This window comes from Homarus americanus, unplaced genomic scaffold (assembly GCF_018991925.1).
Source record: "Homarus americanus isolate GMGI-L3 unplaced genomic scaffold, GMGI_Hamer_2.0 scaffold45562, whole genome shotgun sequence".
Classification (NCBI taxonomy): domain Eukaryota; kingdom Metazoa; phylum Arthropoda; class Malacostraca; order Decapoda; family Nephropidae; genus Homarus; species Homarus americanus.
This window is the reverse complement of record NW_024744839.1, coordinates 5029662-5047802: the sequence shown is the minus strand read 5'-3', so window position 1 is coordinate 5047802 and position 18141 is coordinate 5029662. Positions and strand designations below refer to the sequence as shown.

Sequence of the window (18141 nt, the reverse complement as noted above, 5' to 3'; positions counted from 1 at the left end):
TGGTGGGTGTCAGTTGCTGCCTCAAATGTGTCAATAGGTGTACTAATATAGTTTCCTGTATTCTTATATAGGATGTCCCAGAAAAATGTCCCTGCCACCCTCTCTGCCTGCACGCTGAGACACTGTGAGTTGGAGGGAGGCATGGGCATTTTTCTGTGACACTATATTATATCCTTAAAATGCTTCACTAAAAGTAGGAACCGACTCCCTAAAATCCTCCGCTAAAACTAGGAGCAGGATCCCTAAAATCCTCCAGTAGATATAGGAAGAAAACCATTAAATTCCTCCACTAAATCTAGATAAAGTATACATGCCTGCTTCCCGGGTGCTTTTACACATTTAATGGCCAGGCATGTTCAATGGTCTGAACTTGAATGCATTTATACGTACACCAATGACAGTATTATAAGTATCTCCTAAAATTACGTACAACTTAAAAAATGCTTTTATTTAATGGTATCTTAAAGTCTTAACTAATGTGGGAAATTATGTTTCAGATTTACCGCTTAGTAACACGTGCGCGCTACACGTATAAGCACCTGAATAAAATCTTATATTAAATACTGGATGATATATAGACTAATTCTACTGTATCCAGATGAAAAAAATAAGTGATCCAAGACCTTATATGAAGGATCCAAGTTTTGTTTATTATTGGTGCAGTAGAGGTGAACCATCTATGAAGGGAAGGAAACGGAAACAAACCTTTGGTCTAGTGTCTTAATGCTCGTGATACTCTGAGATGGATCAGTTCTTGCCACAGGTAACAGATAAAAAGAATTCTGGTTTGGTATTAAACATTATGTGGAACCCATTGAATGTTTGTAAGCAAATAATAATGTAAGGTAGTTTTATGAAAATATCTGTGAACGCAACCATAGTGCATCCAGCTGATAATTGGAGTGTATAATTTAAAGAACATTTATTATTAGGAAAATATACGGGAAAACACATTTTTCGTGTTCTAGCAATGAATCCTGAGTTAGAATGAACTTTGAAGAATGCATTCATCCCGCAAGAGAGTTTGTCCAGGACACGTGAGCAGTCTACATGCCACGCTACCGGTATTTAGCAATATTATAATAGGTGTTAAACACGTTTTTAAGTTTCTCAGACTTGGCGCCCACAAATATCATCTATATATTGTTTAACACTAGTTTGTAACTAGTTCATGTGATTCGTTGTCCCTTTACTTATTTTGGCCTGGACAAGTTGTCCATGTCATGTCATGACATTTTATGGGTCAATTTAAAGGTTAGGGGAAGGGTCTCCACTATACCAAGGGTGATTGTGCAGTGTAGTTTTGGGTGAACATTTTTCAGTTAACTAATGATGAAATATATTCAAAATTGTTCCTGTCACTTGGTAATTCACAGGAGGATTTGCTCCACTTAATCCCTTAGAATTCTCTGTACCTCATATAAGAATATTTGTTGCAATTGTTGAGATTAGTACAAATAAGTCAGGGGAGGACAACCAGAATGTGAAATTTTGTGTCCCGTTGAACCATGAGTGTTTATGCCTTGACCGTGGTGGCAAATGGTACCATGATGTCATTTGGTGATGCTGGAAGATGTGCTAACAAATACTGCTAAACCTCATGGAACTACATATAGTTTTAGGGGAAATGAATAAATCCACAATTTGTATTTAGGTATAGGCATAAATAACAGTTTGTCTTGCAAAAATCTAGTTGTTAATGGGGTATTTTCATTGTCAGGAAACTTTTTCAATAAATTTGCTCATGGCACCACTTTGTGTTCTGGCTGAGAAAAAATATCAGCATGATGTAGGGCAAAAAAAAATGGGTAATAAACATGGACTCGCATTAACCAACAAATTTAGGACAAAATTTTCTCGGAAGAAACTTCTTTCTTATCTCAAGAATTTACCCATTAAAGGTGGATTACAGCTTTCTTCATTATGGTTAGGCGACTCTTTTTTTTTTATTCCCTAACCTGAATCTGTGTTGACACCATGGCTTATAGGAGCATCAAAAGACAATTGGGTAAATATTTCGAAGTTGCCATGCATGGAAATTACTATGGAAAATAGGTTTTAGTGTTTATAGTGTATTTCCTTCGTGTTTCATATGAATTTTACTTTCATTTCTGTCAGAAATAAGTACATATCAAGAAATACCCCCCTTCCTCCCCCTATTACCAACAATATTAACTGCACAAAGTGGGCAGGTGATTTTAAAGGTGAGGGAAGTTGTGGGGTAAAAACACGCAAAAATATGATGAAATGAAACCTAACCAGAGAAACCGGAAGGACCTGACCTAACATCCTAGCCAGGGGTGTAAGCAACCCCCCAGTGTAAAAAACACTTACTGTGCCTTAATTAGGAGATGTAGAAGGATAAAGTGATGCCACCTTAATGAGAAAGTGGTGTAGTATGATGTTCAGACACAGTAAACCCACAATGATGAGATTTCTTCCTCTTTGGGGAGTGTCTGCTTCTTACCGCAATACCAAGTGTGCCAATCTTCACTATACTGATAATCTGAACACTATGAGCCCTGAAGATGTCAACAGCTGTGGGTTCATTCTGAATTATATACCAATCCGCCAAGGAGCAACTTTCACAGACAGACACCATCTTGCAACTGCGTAATTCAAATTCCAGAGCTTGTGCATGTTCATGAGTATCATGTGACATCCAAACTTCTGCAAAGTAATAAGTAAACTGGAATTATATTTTAGTAAAATAGAAAAGTCAAAATAACTCGAAAACTGTAATGTAAATGGGAATGGTGAAGAAACCAGAAACAGTTGTTTGATTTTGCTATTTGTTTCACATATGTTTGGATGATAGTATATAAAAAGATACAATAATGCACAAAACCTAACAGAACCTGACCTTACCAATCAAACCTACCAAACTTCCTAACTGGGATTCTGCCTCCTAGACACCCCCCCCCCTCCCTGGCATATTAAAAAAAGAACTTACTTTGATATCTGGTACCAATGAAAGCAACTTTCTTGAAGCAGCATTGTGTAATTTTACATTTATTGGTTGTTGCACTAAAACACATGTTTCTTCCTCACTGTCAGTTCTTTGCTGTATTTTGAACACTTACACACTCTGCCAACTAGTCTCTGTCAACAGATGAACTCTTGGAGACTGTCTTCATCCTCTACAAGCACTTATAATTTGTGATAAGGCAGAGAGCAACCCACACAGGACACCATTACTACGTAGTTAAAATACAAGATAGCAAGCTTGTCTCGGAATCTGTCCCTGTAATTTCCCTATTCTATCATGCCTTGCTCGCAACAGGTGATTTATGATCATAGAGAGAGAAAAAATTTATATATGTATATTAAAATTACAGGAAAAAGTTGTTGTATTGTTTTTATCTTATTATCATCCAAACATTTGTGGAAAAAAATTTAAATAGAAAAAACTCGAACTCCTTCTGGTGAGCCATCCTCTATTACCTTATAAATTTCCAGTGGAAACACTATATTTTTTATTTCTCTCTCTATCTCGCTATATAAGATTCATTACAATGCATGGCAACTTTGAAATATTAACCGACAAATGTTTCACAGCCCAGCATTTGTTCTGATTGATTGAGGCTGGTAATGATATCATTCCATCTCTAGGGAAAGTACTGTACAGTATGTATGTGTCATTCCATGTCCCATGAACTAAAAAGTACACAACAACCTAATTCTAAATTAGTTTGTGGAAAATATGTCAATATTTGCTCATTTATTAGTCTGTAAAGGTAATGCTGAAACTTATTTAATGGGTGTCAAATCATGTGTTCCTTTTACATTTAGTACATTTGGGAAGTTCTTGAAGTACCAGATACTGTATCATTATACTGTATAATATAATTTATCATTTATAAAATAAACCAATCAAACCTATTTACCCTACCTGAACTTGAATGTCACCTAAACATAAGCATATGATTTCAATGTAATTTTCTTCCCCAACATTTGAAAATGTCATGTAACTACTGGTCTTTTTTCTTTTCTTTTTACGGGATAAGCCCACCTGGGCACAGGTCACTGACCCACATCGGGGCCTGGGGGGCAAAAATGTATTAATAATAATAATAATAATAATTCACAGTAAATAAAAAAAAAATCAAAATTGAGAAACAATATCTGTATGTTGTGTTGTCAATAGTAAGAGAAACAATTGAGACCCTGCAGTTGTGTGTAAATGAGGCAGAAAGTCAGATCAGCAACCTGGGACTTGGTCACAATTTTTGTCATGCCATATGGCAGCAGGGTCCACCATTAGACAGTACATTATGCTTCCAATATCTTCCCAGGCGGTAGTACCTCCCTGTTTGGTAGCTGCCTACTACCTACAGTAGTAGGTAATCCAACCTAAACTTTCTGCTAATTGTATAAACAGCAAATCCTGGGCATTAGGAACCTTGAGTGTGGTGAGTGGTCACAGATTAAAAACATCTGAATTTGCACTTCCTCAAGAGACGTAGAGTGAGGGGCGATATGATCGAGGTGTATAAAGGTGATAAAACAATGGTACCGGTACTTAAACTATCTAACCAAGAGTGAACACAAAGCAATGGTTTTAAATTGGAGAAATTTATATTTAGGCGTGAGATAGGAAAACACTGCTTTGGAAATTGAGTTGTGGATGAGTGGAATGAAGTACAGTACTAAACCTCATCATTAATGTAAACTCACTGGGAAGCTTCAAATATAGGTTGGATGGGTATTTGAATGATATGTGTTGGGTACAAATGGGGCTGTTTAGTATAGGTCAATAGGCCCTCTGCAGTTTCCTTTATTCTTATGTTCTTAACATAACATTTATGTTGTCTTCCTTTACAGAATACAGTACAGAAATCCAATCTGTCAAGAATTTAAAAAAAAAATATATATAGTTTTTGTAATCAAAGTTTGCCAATTTTGTCAAGATAAACTTTTCATACACAGGAACATCTTATAAGCTACAATACTACTAAATTATATGATTTATCTGAGATAAGATGAACCCGCTTAATATATCTATTCTAGGTTAGGTACTAAAAGCTAAGTTGGTTCATCTTATCTCTTGATAAATTTAATGAATCATAAAATGAAGCAAGAGGTAGCTACTGTAGTATAACTTTAACCTGTGTATGAAGCAGTTAACATGGTGTCCTCATGTGCATTTGTTTGTAACAAGAACTTAGGAAAAACAAAATTAATAAAGTTTCAATTCCCCCAGTTGTATAGGGATATTCTTAAGGTGAAAATGTAATTTACTTCTTAAGGATATTATTCTAAAGTAGCTGGTTAGTATGGAATGGTCACTTGTGCTAACTGGCCACTTCACCTGTCGGTTATTTTGGTCACAGCTGATGTTTTCTTTTAATGCGAGTACTTGTACTTGAACTCAAAATTTTACATCTTGGTTGTCCTCTGAATATTTATTTTTTACAAATCCTGATGATTGCAGCAATTTTTCCATGAGGCAAGGTAAAAATCTGAAGAGTAAAGTGATTCTGATCATTCTAACTTGATCTAATGACTTTATTTTTTAATTAGATCTAATAGTTTGGTTCTTGTCATCTTTTATATTTGATTTAATTATTTAGCCTCACATAATCATTACTAACAGCAGTTCAAGCTTCTTATTCATCTGTATTTTGCTTTATCCTCTTCGCCACTAAACAGTCTGTTAACCGTTTAGGCATTCATTTGCATCTTTGTTATGCCCTTTTGGCAAGTACTGTACTGGGCATTCACTGGCTCTTAATGTATCTGTACCAGTGTTGGTCAAGGAGTGAGCACAACACACATTGGCAGATTGTTCCAAGAGTTCACAACTCTCACTCCAATAAAAACGTTTGCCCTGATAATTTTTTGAGCTTGTGTCTTCTGCAACCTTAAGCTGTGACCTCTAGTGGGGTGGGCATCTGCCATTTCCGGGTATGAACATTCGGCTGAGTAATACCCTCAGATGTTTATATGCATTGTAAACATAATACAGCAGAGCTTGTACAGTATATGGCTATTTAATATGGTAGAGCTTGCATAGCCAGGTACCCCGAATAACAACTTTAATTAAAGTAAGATAAATAAACTGTAGATCAAAATAATAATAAAAAATTAAGCAAGGAACACAAATACAATTAATTACTGGACTGTATCTACAAAACTAGTTTATCCATAAAATCGGAAATCCGAAACTTGGGGTGTGTCTGTACTAATGTAATACCGCCATGAACTACTGGTGTGTCCATCATGTCTCATTAACCCCTTCACTACGGGGATGTGGCTTTTAATATTTTATTTGGCCGACACCAGGCCATTTTATTATGCTCAGAGGGAAACTCATACATAAGGGGCTAAAATAAACCATCACTAAACTCTGATTTTAACAGGGATGGACAAAAGTTTGGCATCACTCTGGCCCATTCCTGCTAAAATCAGAGAAATAAGTGATGATTTGTTTCACTTTTATCACAGTGGGCCTAGTACATTACAGAGCATGGAGGCAATGGTGTACAGTATTTGTCATGAGCCTCTGTGGCAGAAGTCATTTGAGTAGAAACATGAAAAACAAAAAAAATTGTTTTGTGATAGTCAGACCTCATAAATTTAAACACCTTGGGACCAAGCAGTGTGTGGAGGTCTAACAATTGCATACTTTTGAGTGATGTGGAGCCCAGATTGTGGTTTTGGATAAACATAAACAAATGAGTGCAAGGATATGTAAATGAATCCAAAAATTGTGTTGATGACTACTGTATTTTATTATGAGGTTTAATGTCATAGGTTTGTGCTTGTTGCCACTGTCACCATTATACATCATATTACACATGTATTTTAAAATTTTGGTAAAATTAATTGGTTCTTTTACCCATAAGAAGGCCATTCCTTGAATCACTTGTCTACCACGGCATCAAGTCCTGCTGGCCTTTCTCAATTCAGTGACTTATGCTTTGCCAAGGCTTTCTATGTTTTGTTGCTAGCACAGAATTTCAAGATATTTTCACACTGCCTCTTGTTATCATGAATTGTTGTGTTTCCAACACCATATTGTTCAGCAAGTTTGCATGCTGAAACACTAAAGCTTTTTGCACATTAAGTGTGTACTTCCTTTTCACATTGTTAGCTGCAAGCTTCATTATCGCTTGGCCTTTTTGTGGAAGCCATTGCTAGAGAAGAAATTCTAAGTTAAAAGTAATAAAAGATTTACAGTCATGGCAAACAGTATGATGCAGTAGGCATTGAGACTGACACACATGCAGGAACACAGATTAGAGTGGCTAAACTCACAAATTAATTATCAAATCATGGCTCACACTTTAGATCTGAAACCTAACAGATTCTTAGATCTGAAACTTTGCAGATTCTTCTTATTTATATTTTTTGAGCTTTGACTGTTCAGTACCCCATTGGTCCTAATTAAGGGGTACAGTAATAAATATAGCATTGCTTCCATAAGAAAAGTTCATAGGTAAGTACAGTACAGTATTGTACTGTACAGTGATTATGATAAGTAAATAAATGGTTATACACTATTATGCTGTTCAAAGTGTTCCTATGTCTTGGAATTATTCACTATTTTCACATAGTACAGTACAATGGGTAGAGTTATATTTCAAAGAATTCAGTGCAAAGTGCTTGGTAAAGCAAATCTGAACTTATTGTACAGTACAGTAGACCCTTGCCGTTCGCGGGTTTGTGATTCACGATTTTGATGATTTGCGGTAAGCAGATGGTGGCTAGCTTGCGAGCGCTTTTTCTTACCGCAGCGCAATGAGTCACCCCACACGCCTGCAGCATCTCCTCTCCCATTGTTCACGCTCAACCATTGCCTGTGATGCAGCATCTCGTGTTGCACTCTCAAAACTTTAGTGTTTCTGTGTGACAGTGTCCCCTAAAAGACTGCCTAGTGTCAGTGCTAGTGATGCTAGTGGAGTGAAACATAAAAGGCAGAAGTCATTGATGACTCTGACAAAGAAAGTTGAATTATTAGACACGTTAAAGGAGGGGATGAGTGCTGCCGCGGCTGGTCGGTTGTTTGGTATAGGTAGACAGTAGTGCACTAAGGTAGTATAAGTTGCTATTCGTGGTTTTGCCTATTCACACCATTCCTTGGAACCTAACCCCCACGAATAACAAGGGTTTACTGTACTTAAAATCCTGTACCAAGTTTCTATACAAGTGACAGGTATTTAGAAAATTCAATTACTGTTAAGTTAAATGCCATGAAATAAATAAATTGAAGTTAGTCCTCTTCATAAGAGGGGAAAAATAAATTGTTAATGAAACTAACTTATATACAGGGGGTCCCTGGGTTACGAACGGGTTCCGTTCCTGAGCACGTTCTTACCCGGTAAGTCAGATTTGTACGTAATTCGGAACACATGCTATGTGCATACCGTACTTACAGAACAATGTTTAAATTCCCACTAAAGTAAGTCATCAGGTAAATAAAATACTATAAATTTTAAGTTTAGCCCCGTTCATATCGGCGGGCATTCGTAAGTCGGGCGTTTGTAAGTCGGGGACCCCCTGTAGCACAGTACAGTAATGGAGTTTATAGCTGCATCTTAGAAGTGTACTAAAGTATTGATTTATTGCAGGTGGAGTCATACAAGGGTACAGTGAAGGAAAAAGTAAGTATATTTCTACTTTTATAAGACATCATTAGGATGTACAGTATCTCATAATGAACTATTTTTGTTGTCATCATGAACATTTTTGTGTCAGAATTAATTTTAATGTAAGGCTATTTATGGTTTCTGTTGATTGGATGAAAAGCTTGCATCTATTTCTGAACTCTCCTGGAATATTTCATCCTGTACTAGGTACAGGCATCCTCTGCAATCAAAATGGGTTAGTTTCCTTGAAAGCCATTCAGTGAAGCTTACTGTATTTTGGTTAATTCTTGTGCTTTACACAACTACCAATACTGTACATCTTTTAAGGTGTTATACTGTATAGGTACAGTACAGTAGCTAAAACAACTATCTGTGCATACTTTGTGGGAAACAATATGAGACCATGGACGATAAATTTTGATATAAGAGAGCTGTCACTAATCACACGTAAAATTTCGGAGCATATCGACCCCCACCTGCACAGATACTGAAATAAATTTGTTATTAAAAAGTGGCACGGCACGGCAGGGCAAGGAAAACATACCATTCATTACATAATCTCAATTTTAATTTCATGTAGTATTGCTAGAGATGTCATTCTATTTCAGTGGTCTCCGAAAATTATATGAAATTTTTTTTAAATAAAGAAGAATTAATAGAAAGACTCACATAAAAATTAAAATTGAGATGCAAAAACAATGCCAGTGTTGGAACACACCTCAGACATGCAATTCAGCAACTGGGACAGTGTTACTCCAGTGTAGGGGTTTCCAATTTATTTAAGCACTTCCAGTATATACAGTATGCCTGGATAATTCTCAGATTTTTATTTCGCGGTCCTCATTATTCGCTGATGACACCCTGGATGTACCCAAGAATGTCTGCGGGCAGCTTTAAAGTTGCTGGGATTTTCGTGGCTGGGACAGGGAGACATTCGTTCTAGAGACAGTAATTTCCTTTACCTGTATTGTATATATATATATATATATATATATATATATATATATATATATATATATATATATATATATATATATATATATATATATATATATATATATATATATATATATATATATATATATATATATATATATATATATATATATATATATATATATATATATATATATATATATAGACTCAACATTCTTATATACCTTATTTCGATATTTGGAGATTTTTTTCCCATTATTATTATTTGTATGATTTGTTTTAGTGTATGCCGCACGCTGTCTAGCTTTAAAACTTTACCCTACAGACATTCTTTGGTACATCCAGGGTATCGTCCGCTTGGATTAATTTGAACTTCTTTTAAAAGACCATACTATAGGATTATCCTCTCCACCAAATGCTCTTTACAAGTTAGTGGAAGTCCCTCTTGGGCAATACACCTTCAATTTGGTGATGATGCCACTCTCCTGTCATCAGAAAGATCAGTCAACTTCACTGGGATGGCTTTGTGCATTGTCTAAGATGAGCAGTGTCTTGTTGCAAATTATACACTTCATACTGAAACTTTTAGCAGTAGGTAAAAGCACTTAATGAACGAGTCTTGAAAAATGCTCATTGTTATCCTAGCTTTCTTATTTGATCACCAAATCACAGTTTGGTTAAGCTTAGTATAGCCTTTTTGAGCCCTGGGATTTTCATAATGTTACACCAGGAATTTTGATTGTGCACTCTTTAACAAAAAATTATTTCTTATCTGTTTTATGAATACAGTGCTGTAATACCTACAATAATGATAAAAAGAAATGAGTGTGGAATTGACTCTTTTTAAGTACCATTTACTGTATATCAAATAGATGATTATCATTATAAGAAAATTATTGGATGATGATGATTAAATCTAATCCTATCCTTTGTACCTGCAGGCAGAGGAGCTAGTGAAAAAAAAGTTTCCTGAGCGTATTATCCATTTCAACAAGCTTCTGGAGGAGTCTCCATTCTTGTGTGAAAACCTTGAAGTTGTGCACTCTGACCTCAAGATTCCTGTGCCTGAACCACATATTGTGAACAAGTGAGTTATATGAGAATATTGTGACAAAGGTTAAGTGTACAAAACAAATTAATTTCCCAGGGAGCCATGGGGTTTCAAAAGTCATTGTCTAATGTAAAAGGTTGTATTTATTATTGCATCTCCATTACCTCCTTGGAGTTCACCCCACAGATGCAGTACACTGCTGGAAGTTTACAATAGCATGGTAAGTGGTGTAGGGTGTTTATGAAAAAATGTATTCACAATAAGAATAATTGATATACACAGGAGTATTGAATGCATATTGGATGTGTTTATTAAGTGCAAATTTGTATTTCAACCAGTACCACTAATTGATACTTGGCCTTTATTCTGTAGGAGTGTTTCATGTGGGCAGAAAGTGTGGACATAATTCAGGTCATAAATGCCTAGCTGGGATCTCTTACCCCTGGCTTATTATGGAGATCCCAGGGAAATTCTTGGCTTGATAGTAAACCATGATAAATTGGTGACCAAACCATTGGTTCCACGTGGGAGCTGTCATCCATGGAGAGAGGGAGAGAGAGAGATGCCTGTTTGTTTTGCCCCTGGTACCCAATTTGTTGACATTACGTGTTTATGAAATGAAATACTCCCATATGATATTATTTTGCTGGTGCCATATACTGTACATGAACAGTAATACAATTCAAATGTAAAATCAGACATAATGCCTGGTGAGTGAACTCAACAAGAGCGATTTTATCCCATGATTACACAAAACTTGCTCCAGTACATGAATCCAATCATCACTACCTGAGCATTTGACACACTTCAAAATTAGCTGGGTATTGTGTCCTTTGACATTTCTGTTCTGCTTAATGTCTTTTCTCCTATTCATTGAAAACCTTGTGAAATAATTATTTAAATGAACAAACAGGAGATTTGGTTGATGCAGTAAGTACATAAATGCTATGAAACTATCTCCTTCTCCTATTACCCACACCTCTTTCATTACTTCTAGGAATCGTTGTAAGGCTATTCTTCGTAGGGCCAAGCGGAATTTTATTAAAAGAAAGACTGCTGTCCTGACTAATTCTTCCTCTAGTAAATCCTTCTGGTCCTTAGCTAAAAACATCTGTAACAACTTCTGCACGCCTTCTTTTCCTCCCCTCTTCCGTCCCAATAACTCTATAGCCAACTCTCCCCCTGAGAAAGCCAACCTCTTTGGCACCTTATTCTCCTCTAATTCCACCTTAGACGATTCCCACTCTACCCCTCCTACCCCTGCACCTCCTACTGAACCTATGCACTTTCCTATAATCTCCACTCGCAGGGTTGCCGGTGTGTTATCAAGGTTGGATGTGAGTAAGGCGCATGGACCGGACGGAATACCCCCCTCGTGTTCTGAGGGAGTGTGCTGAAGCCCTGGCCCCTGTGCTTGCTCGCCTCTTTCACCTTTGCCTCAAAACCAAAACTTTTCCTTCTTCTTGAAAGCATTCCTTGGTTCAGCCCATCCCGAAGAAGGGTGACCATTCTAATCCCTCTAACTATCGCCCCATTGCCCTTACTTCATCCCTCTCTAAGATTTTCGAAACTATCTTGAACTCCCATTTTCTCCGTCACCTTGAACGCCTTTCTCTTTTGTCGGATCACCAGTATGGCTTTCGCCAGGCAAGATCTACTGGTGATCTGCTCTCCTATTGCACCCATCTTTGGTCATCCTCTCTTAGGGATTATGGGGAAACTTTTGTCGTGGCCCTCGACATCTCCAAAGCATTTGACAGGGTATGGCACAAGTCTTTGCTATCTAAACTTCCCTCTTTTGGTTTCTCTCCCCCACTTTGTTCTCTCATCTCTAGCTTCCTTGAGAATCGATCCATGGCAGTTGTTGTCGAGGGATCGATTTCTCGCTCTTTCTCTACCAATAGTGGCGTCCCACAGGGTTCTGTTCTTTCACCAACTCTCTTTCTTCTTTTTATCAATGATTTACTTCACACTACAACTTATTCTATCCATTCTTACGCCGATGATTCTACTCTTCACTCTTCCTCACATTTTCCCCTTCCTCCTAACTCTCAAACTAGATCTGTTTCTAGAACTGACATCAATACTTCTATCAACGTGGATCTATGCAGCATCTCTGAATGGGGAGATACAAACTTGGTTAAGTTCAATAGTAACAAAACTCAATATTTACCAATTACACTTTGTAAAGTAGACGATCTCCCACCAATTACATTTCAGGACGCTATCATCCCCCCAAATTCTGAAATAAATATGTTAGGCCTCACCATTTCCTCCAATATGTCCTGGAAATCACACATCCTTAGTATAACTAAAGCTGCCTCCCGAAAGTTGGGAATGCTGTACAGATGCCGCAGCTACTTCACTCCTGAGCAGTTGCTCCAAGTATATAAGGGATTCATTCGTCCTAACTTGGAGTACTGCTCTCATATCTGGGGTGGCTCTTCTTCTGTCCAACTATTAGATAGGGTGGAATCAAAGGCATTTCGTCTTATTAACTCTCCTCCTCTAGTCGACACTCTCTCTCCCCTTTCTCTTCGCCGCAATGTTGCTTCACTCTCTCTCTTTTACAGGTACTTTAACGGGCAATGTTCAGGGGATTTGGCATCCTGCGTACCGCCGGTAAGGCCGTGGGTTCGTAACACACATCTTGCCCGCTGTGCCCACCATTTCTCTGTGGATATCGGTCACACGAGAATAACCCGTTATAGTACCTCCTTTTTTCCTCACACAGCCAAACTGTGGAATGCTTTGCCTTCTGTGTTTCCATGCTCTTACAATTTGTCTCACTTTAAAAAGCTGGTTTTCCGGCATCTTCGTGGTGTAGATTAATACAGTATAACCTTTCTTTCTATATTTTCAATTTCTTTCCGTTCTTTTTTTTCGCCCCCCAGGCTCCGTTGTGGGTCGTTTGTCCTGTGCCCGGGTTGGCTAATTCCCGTAAAAAAAAAAAAAAAAACCCACTAAACTGTCACAACTCTTGTAGTGGGAAAGTTTCTTTGGAAGTAATGCATCTATTTTCCTTTGAAAATAAATGTTTTATTTTATTTTTTTATTTTTATTTATTTTTTCTTCTCAGCCATGATGGGGATCCTCCCGGAAAGAAGCGAAAGATGTCTGATGGATTAGAAGATGCTGTGACGGGAGCAAAAGTGTTTATACTTCCATCAGGCTCAGTGCCCATCAATCCACACATCACACTGATGGTTGATACAATCAAACCACTCATCTGCCAACTTGTTGAAGAAGCAAATCTGGTAAAGGTCAAAGTAGAATTATTATTGCTAGATTTTCTCATGTGATTTTTGTCACATTTGTGCTGAAATATGTTAGAAAGGAATTTTTTCTGAAGTAGAAAAGTGAAAAAAAGTTGTTTTACTAATATTTTCTTCTCATAAATTGGGGAAGCAAATAGTCATTTCTTTGTCATATCATCATTTTTCTTGTGTTTTATGTCTGGCTTATAACTAACTAGTGTAGTAATTCATATAACACAATGCAAATGTGTATTTTAATGTGTCAGTGGACACAGTTCAAAGATACGGTGGACCTCCTTGAACACACAAGCACACACATCTGATTTTGCAAGTAACCTATTTGTAACCCATCAATGGTCACATGAATATGCATGTTATGTCTCCTGGTCAGCAAATATCAAATCAAATTATCCTTTTATTAAGTTCAATTGCTCCCAAATGATCCCAGAAGTAAGTAAGTAAGTGTGTGTGTGTGTGTGTGTGTGTAAAAAAAAAAAATACATAGAAATTCTAAAATGGGTCTCTCTTTTTCTTCTCAGCACCACGAGAACTCTCATTTTTACGCTTGCCAGCCATTTTAAAGGGAATTACAAACGAAAATTTTTCAGTACACAGCGCGATCACTAACGTTGGTACTAGAAAATACGTAATTTGAAAAATATTTTATACAACCACGGCGGTCGTACGTCCGGGTTGTCTTAAGTCTAGGAATACCTGTGTGTGTATATATATATATATATATATATATATATATATATATATATATATATATATATATATATATATATATATATATATATATATATATATATATATATATATATATATACATATATATATATACATATATATATACACACAAAGTTACGCTGCTTACTTCAGTCACAAAAGCACGACACTAGTGATGGGAACTCAATTATTTTATTAAAATTTTAAGAATTGTTGTGGTGGAGGGAGGTGTGGTAGGGGATTAGTGGGTCTCATGTTAATAACCTGACCCGATCGGTGTCAGGTGGAGATGGGGGTAGGGGATAAGTGGTCTTATATTACCAACCTTATGATGCATTTCATAGTCAGACCGAAAGCAATTCACAGTTACTAAAACAGAATACTGTACAATTTGAACTTTAGTGATGTCCTCTCACTATAAGGTAGAAAACAACACCAACTTGGCGAGTTAGCGGGATGATAAATATCGATAATGCGAGTTCGTTTACATCACAAATAGGGAAGTAGTCTTAAATAACTCTTAATATACGAGTATCAGCATCGTTAATGTGAATAATTGTAGATTGGGATAGCATAAAGAATGGTTTACGTGTAGCTGGTTTTGTACTCACTGCAGTGATACTCATGGCAGAGGTATAAAAGGGAGATGTGCTTTGACATGTACAGTCTCCTGAAAAAGTATTGTTAGATTTTCTGTCACAACAATTTGAAACACTAGACGAAATGCTTTGATATGATTCCCAGTATATCATCATAAGTTGGTACGCCTTCTCCCCATATCAACAACAGCTTGAGATAGGAGTAGGATTGGGGGAGGGAGTCATCCTTGTAAGGCATATTAAATACTTCAGTATAACAAGAAATCCATTATACTATATTAATGTACTGTATAGATCGTGCTGGGTAGAAGCAAGGCATATGTAAATAAGCCATTGACTGATGATTAATATAACACTCAAATATACATTAAATAGAAGTTTTTCAGAACACCATAATTGAGATATAAACCTTAAAACGGACATTTCACCATTATGTTGTTGTAGCAGCGGAGTTTCATTCATACCGAGTTTCACAATATGCTTGTTCATATTATTCACGATAGGTCTGATTCATGAAGAGTGACAAGGCAAATAGAACTGGATATTAGAGTGTAAATTGTATTGGTTTAACACCTAAATAAGGTTTCAAATCAGGGACTTATATTGTAAGTTTCAGTGTGGCACCAGTTGTTTCATGGCATCTAACCCATCGTGATATTGTTGGTTCACTCATCGCAGTTCATCGTGCTATTTCAGCGTTATGTATACCCTCGTTGTTAAGGTCAATACAATAATAGCACCTCTCACATCTTGCGATGTCTCCCTGATAATCCCTCGCTCCATTCGATGTAAGAGCCCGTTGATGACTGCTCTGGTGTTGGGGTCCATTTACGATATCCACTCCGATTCATGTAATATATAATCTGAAGCTTGGAGGATTCAGATGATTTGAAAGCATATATACGTACTCATTCATGCTCAAAGGTCATGGATGTAGAATTTTTTTTTTTTACGGGGATTAGCCCAACAGGGCACAGGTCACTGACCCACATCGGGGCTTGGGGGGCAAAAAATAAAAAAAAAGGATCAACAGTGAGAAATTATATACTGTATGTATGTTGTGTTGTCAATAGTAAGAGAAACAATTGAGACCCTGCAATTGTATGTAAATGAGGCAGAAAGACAGATCAGCAACCTGGGACTTGGTCACAATTTTTGTGATGCCATATGGCAGCAGGGTCTGCCAGTAGACAATACATTATGCTTCCAATATCTTCCCAGGCAGTAGTACCTCCCTGTTTGGTAGCTGCCTACTACATACTACCAGCCATTCAAAAACAGGTCAAGTAACATTGCTTGGAGAGCCTTGAATCACATTGACCCCTTGGCTAACAATATCTTTTGTGGGGACTGCACATATGACATATCATAAAGGTAATTTATAAATTGTTAGCCAAGATGTGATGTTAACCCTCTGGTTCTCCTGGCCATGGTCAGAAATCTCAACCCCTCACAGTTTTTTGCTGCGTCAGTAACAGGATTGGTTTTTCCAATTAGCAGAGCGATTCAGACCCAAATTACATCCTTAAGAGAAACATATGCCAGCCCACGAGGCTGGTGGTTGATAGGCTGGTCCACTGTGCCAGTATTTCTGCTTATGGTAAGGGTGCTCTCAGTGTGAGATATGGCAGAGCAGGAGGGGGCAGGCCAGCATGGGAGTATAGCACGAAAGACCACAAGAGGGTTAAATATAAACATACATGTATTTGAACGTCCCGTTCTGGTTTCAGTAATAAATTCTAGGTCTTGTAAGTTGCAATCTGCATACATCAGGTATCAAAACTTAAGATGTGTTCATGTAACCATTTATGACTAGTGTGTGTTCAATAAGTTACTACCTGTTTAGTTAGAAATATGACATTTTTCTAAAACTGTCAAAGGTGAGCTCAGCTACAGCTTTTAGGTAAACCTTAGATACCTGAAATTATTGCCATCAGAAAAGCCAAAATCATGGAGTTTAATTTACAGTAAAGTCCTACTTAAACTTGCAAAATACTTTCCTGTAAAAGTGCTTGTTAGGTGGATTCTGTTTTAACATAACCCATTTTCCCTTAGTATACATTGAAAATAACTGAGGTATAAATTTGGATGTGCTTCAGCTCGAAGAGTTTTGACCCTGTGGTCAGTCTCTAGCGTGGTATGTGCACATAAATGCCACTACAAATGGCAATGTATCATCTGGTGCTGGGAGCATCTAGAAGTAGTGGCTGCAGTAATAAGAACCTAACACAGACCATATTCTGTCTTGCATTTACTAAAAAAATATATATATATTTATATTATTAGCTCATTCTTTACAAAAATTATAATATTTATTGGTGAAGAAGCATTGTCAGTGAGCAGCATCCCACAGATGAGTATCTGTCTACCTTGCAGTGCATTGTGGGTGTGACAGCCTGCAGGGTGTTGAAACCATGGAGGTACAATAAGGGTGGAGGTGGCATCCGCTCAGAAAAGTGAGGTCACTCTGAGGTGCTGGCAGCCATATTGTGGTTGGCAAAAAAGGCTAGGTTGCGGCCGTGTCCCGCCAGTTAACAGTCACCTCACTTGTTTACACATTAGCAAATGTATTTATGAATGAACAGTTGGACAATAATTCATGTAGAGTATCAGTACGCACGTCGTTGACTGGTGAGTGGCAGCAGGCTCTTGCCAACCACAGTATGGCTGCAGCGCGGCTGGCTGGCTTCACTCTCAACAGCACTATACACTGCTCATGCCGCCTCCACCCTTATTCTACCTCCATGGTTGAAACGGAGGTGTCAGTCATGAAAACATAAATGTACTGTATTTGCAATACTGTTTCAGCAGTAACCGTTCATCATAATATGAAGACTATAGTTTAAGGGTAGTTAAATTAGTTAGTTAATGTAATTATTATTAATATTTCCTCTAAATACCATATTTCCTGACACAAGATTCACTTTTTTCCCACAAAATATCTCTAAACATCAAGCCAAAGGTTAAACCTAAGGGGA

At 37.3% G+C, this 18141-nt stretch overlaps 1 protein-coding gene across 2 annotated transcripts in view; it reads left to right on the top strand.

Moving 5' to 3' along the window:
• Positions 1–671: 671 nt before the first annotated feature.
• LOC121878216 (proteasome activator complex subunit 3-like) overlaps positions 672–18141 on the top strand; it is a 33121-nt gene continuing 15651 nt past the window's right edge. Inside the window, exons 1-4 of one of the 2 annotated variants that reach the window (XM_042384298.1) lie at positions 672–763; positions 8574–8606; positions 10469–10614; positions 13658–13835. In XM_042384298.1, coding sequence (XP_042240232.1) covers positions 743–763; positions 8574–8606; positions 10469–10614; positions 13658–13835 — 378 coding nt within the window. In that variant the 5' untranslated portion in view covers positions 672–742. Of the gene's footprint in view, positions 764–864; positions 1065–8573; positions 8607–10468; positions 10615–13657; positions 13836–18141 lie in introns of those variants that run through there. The other variant, XM_042384297.1, reaches the window with a different exon arrangement.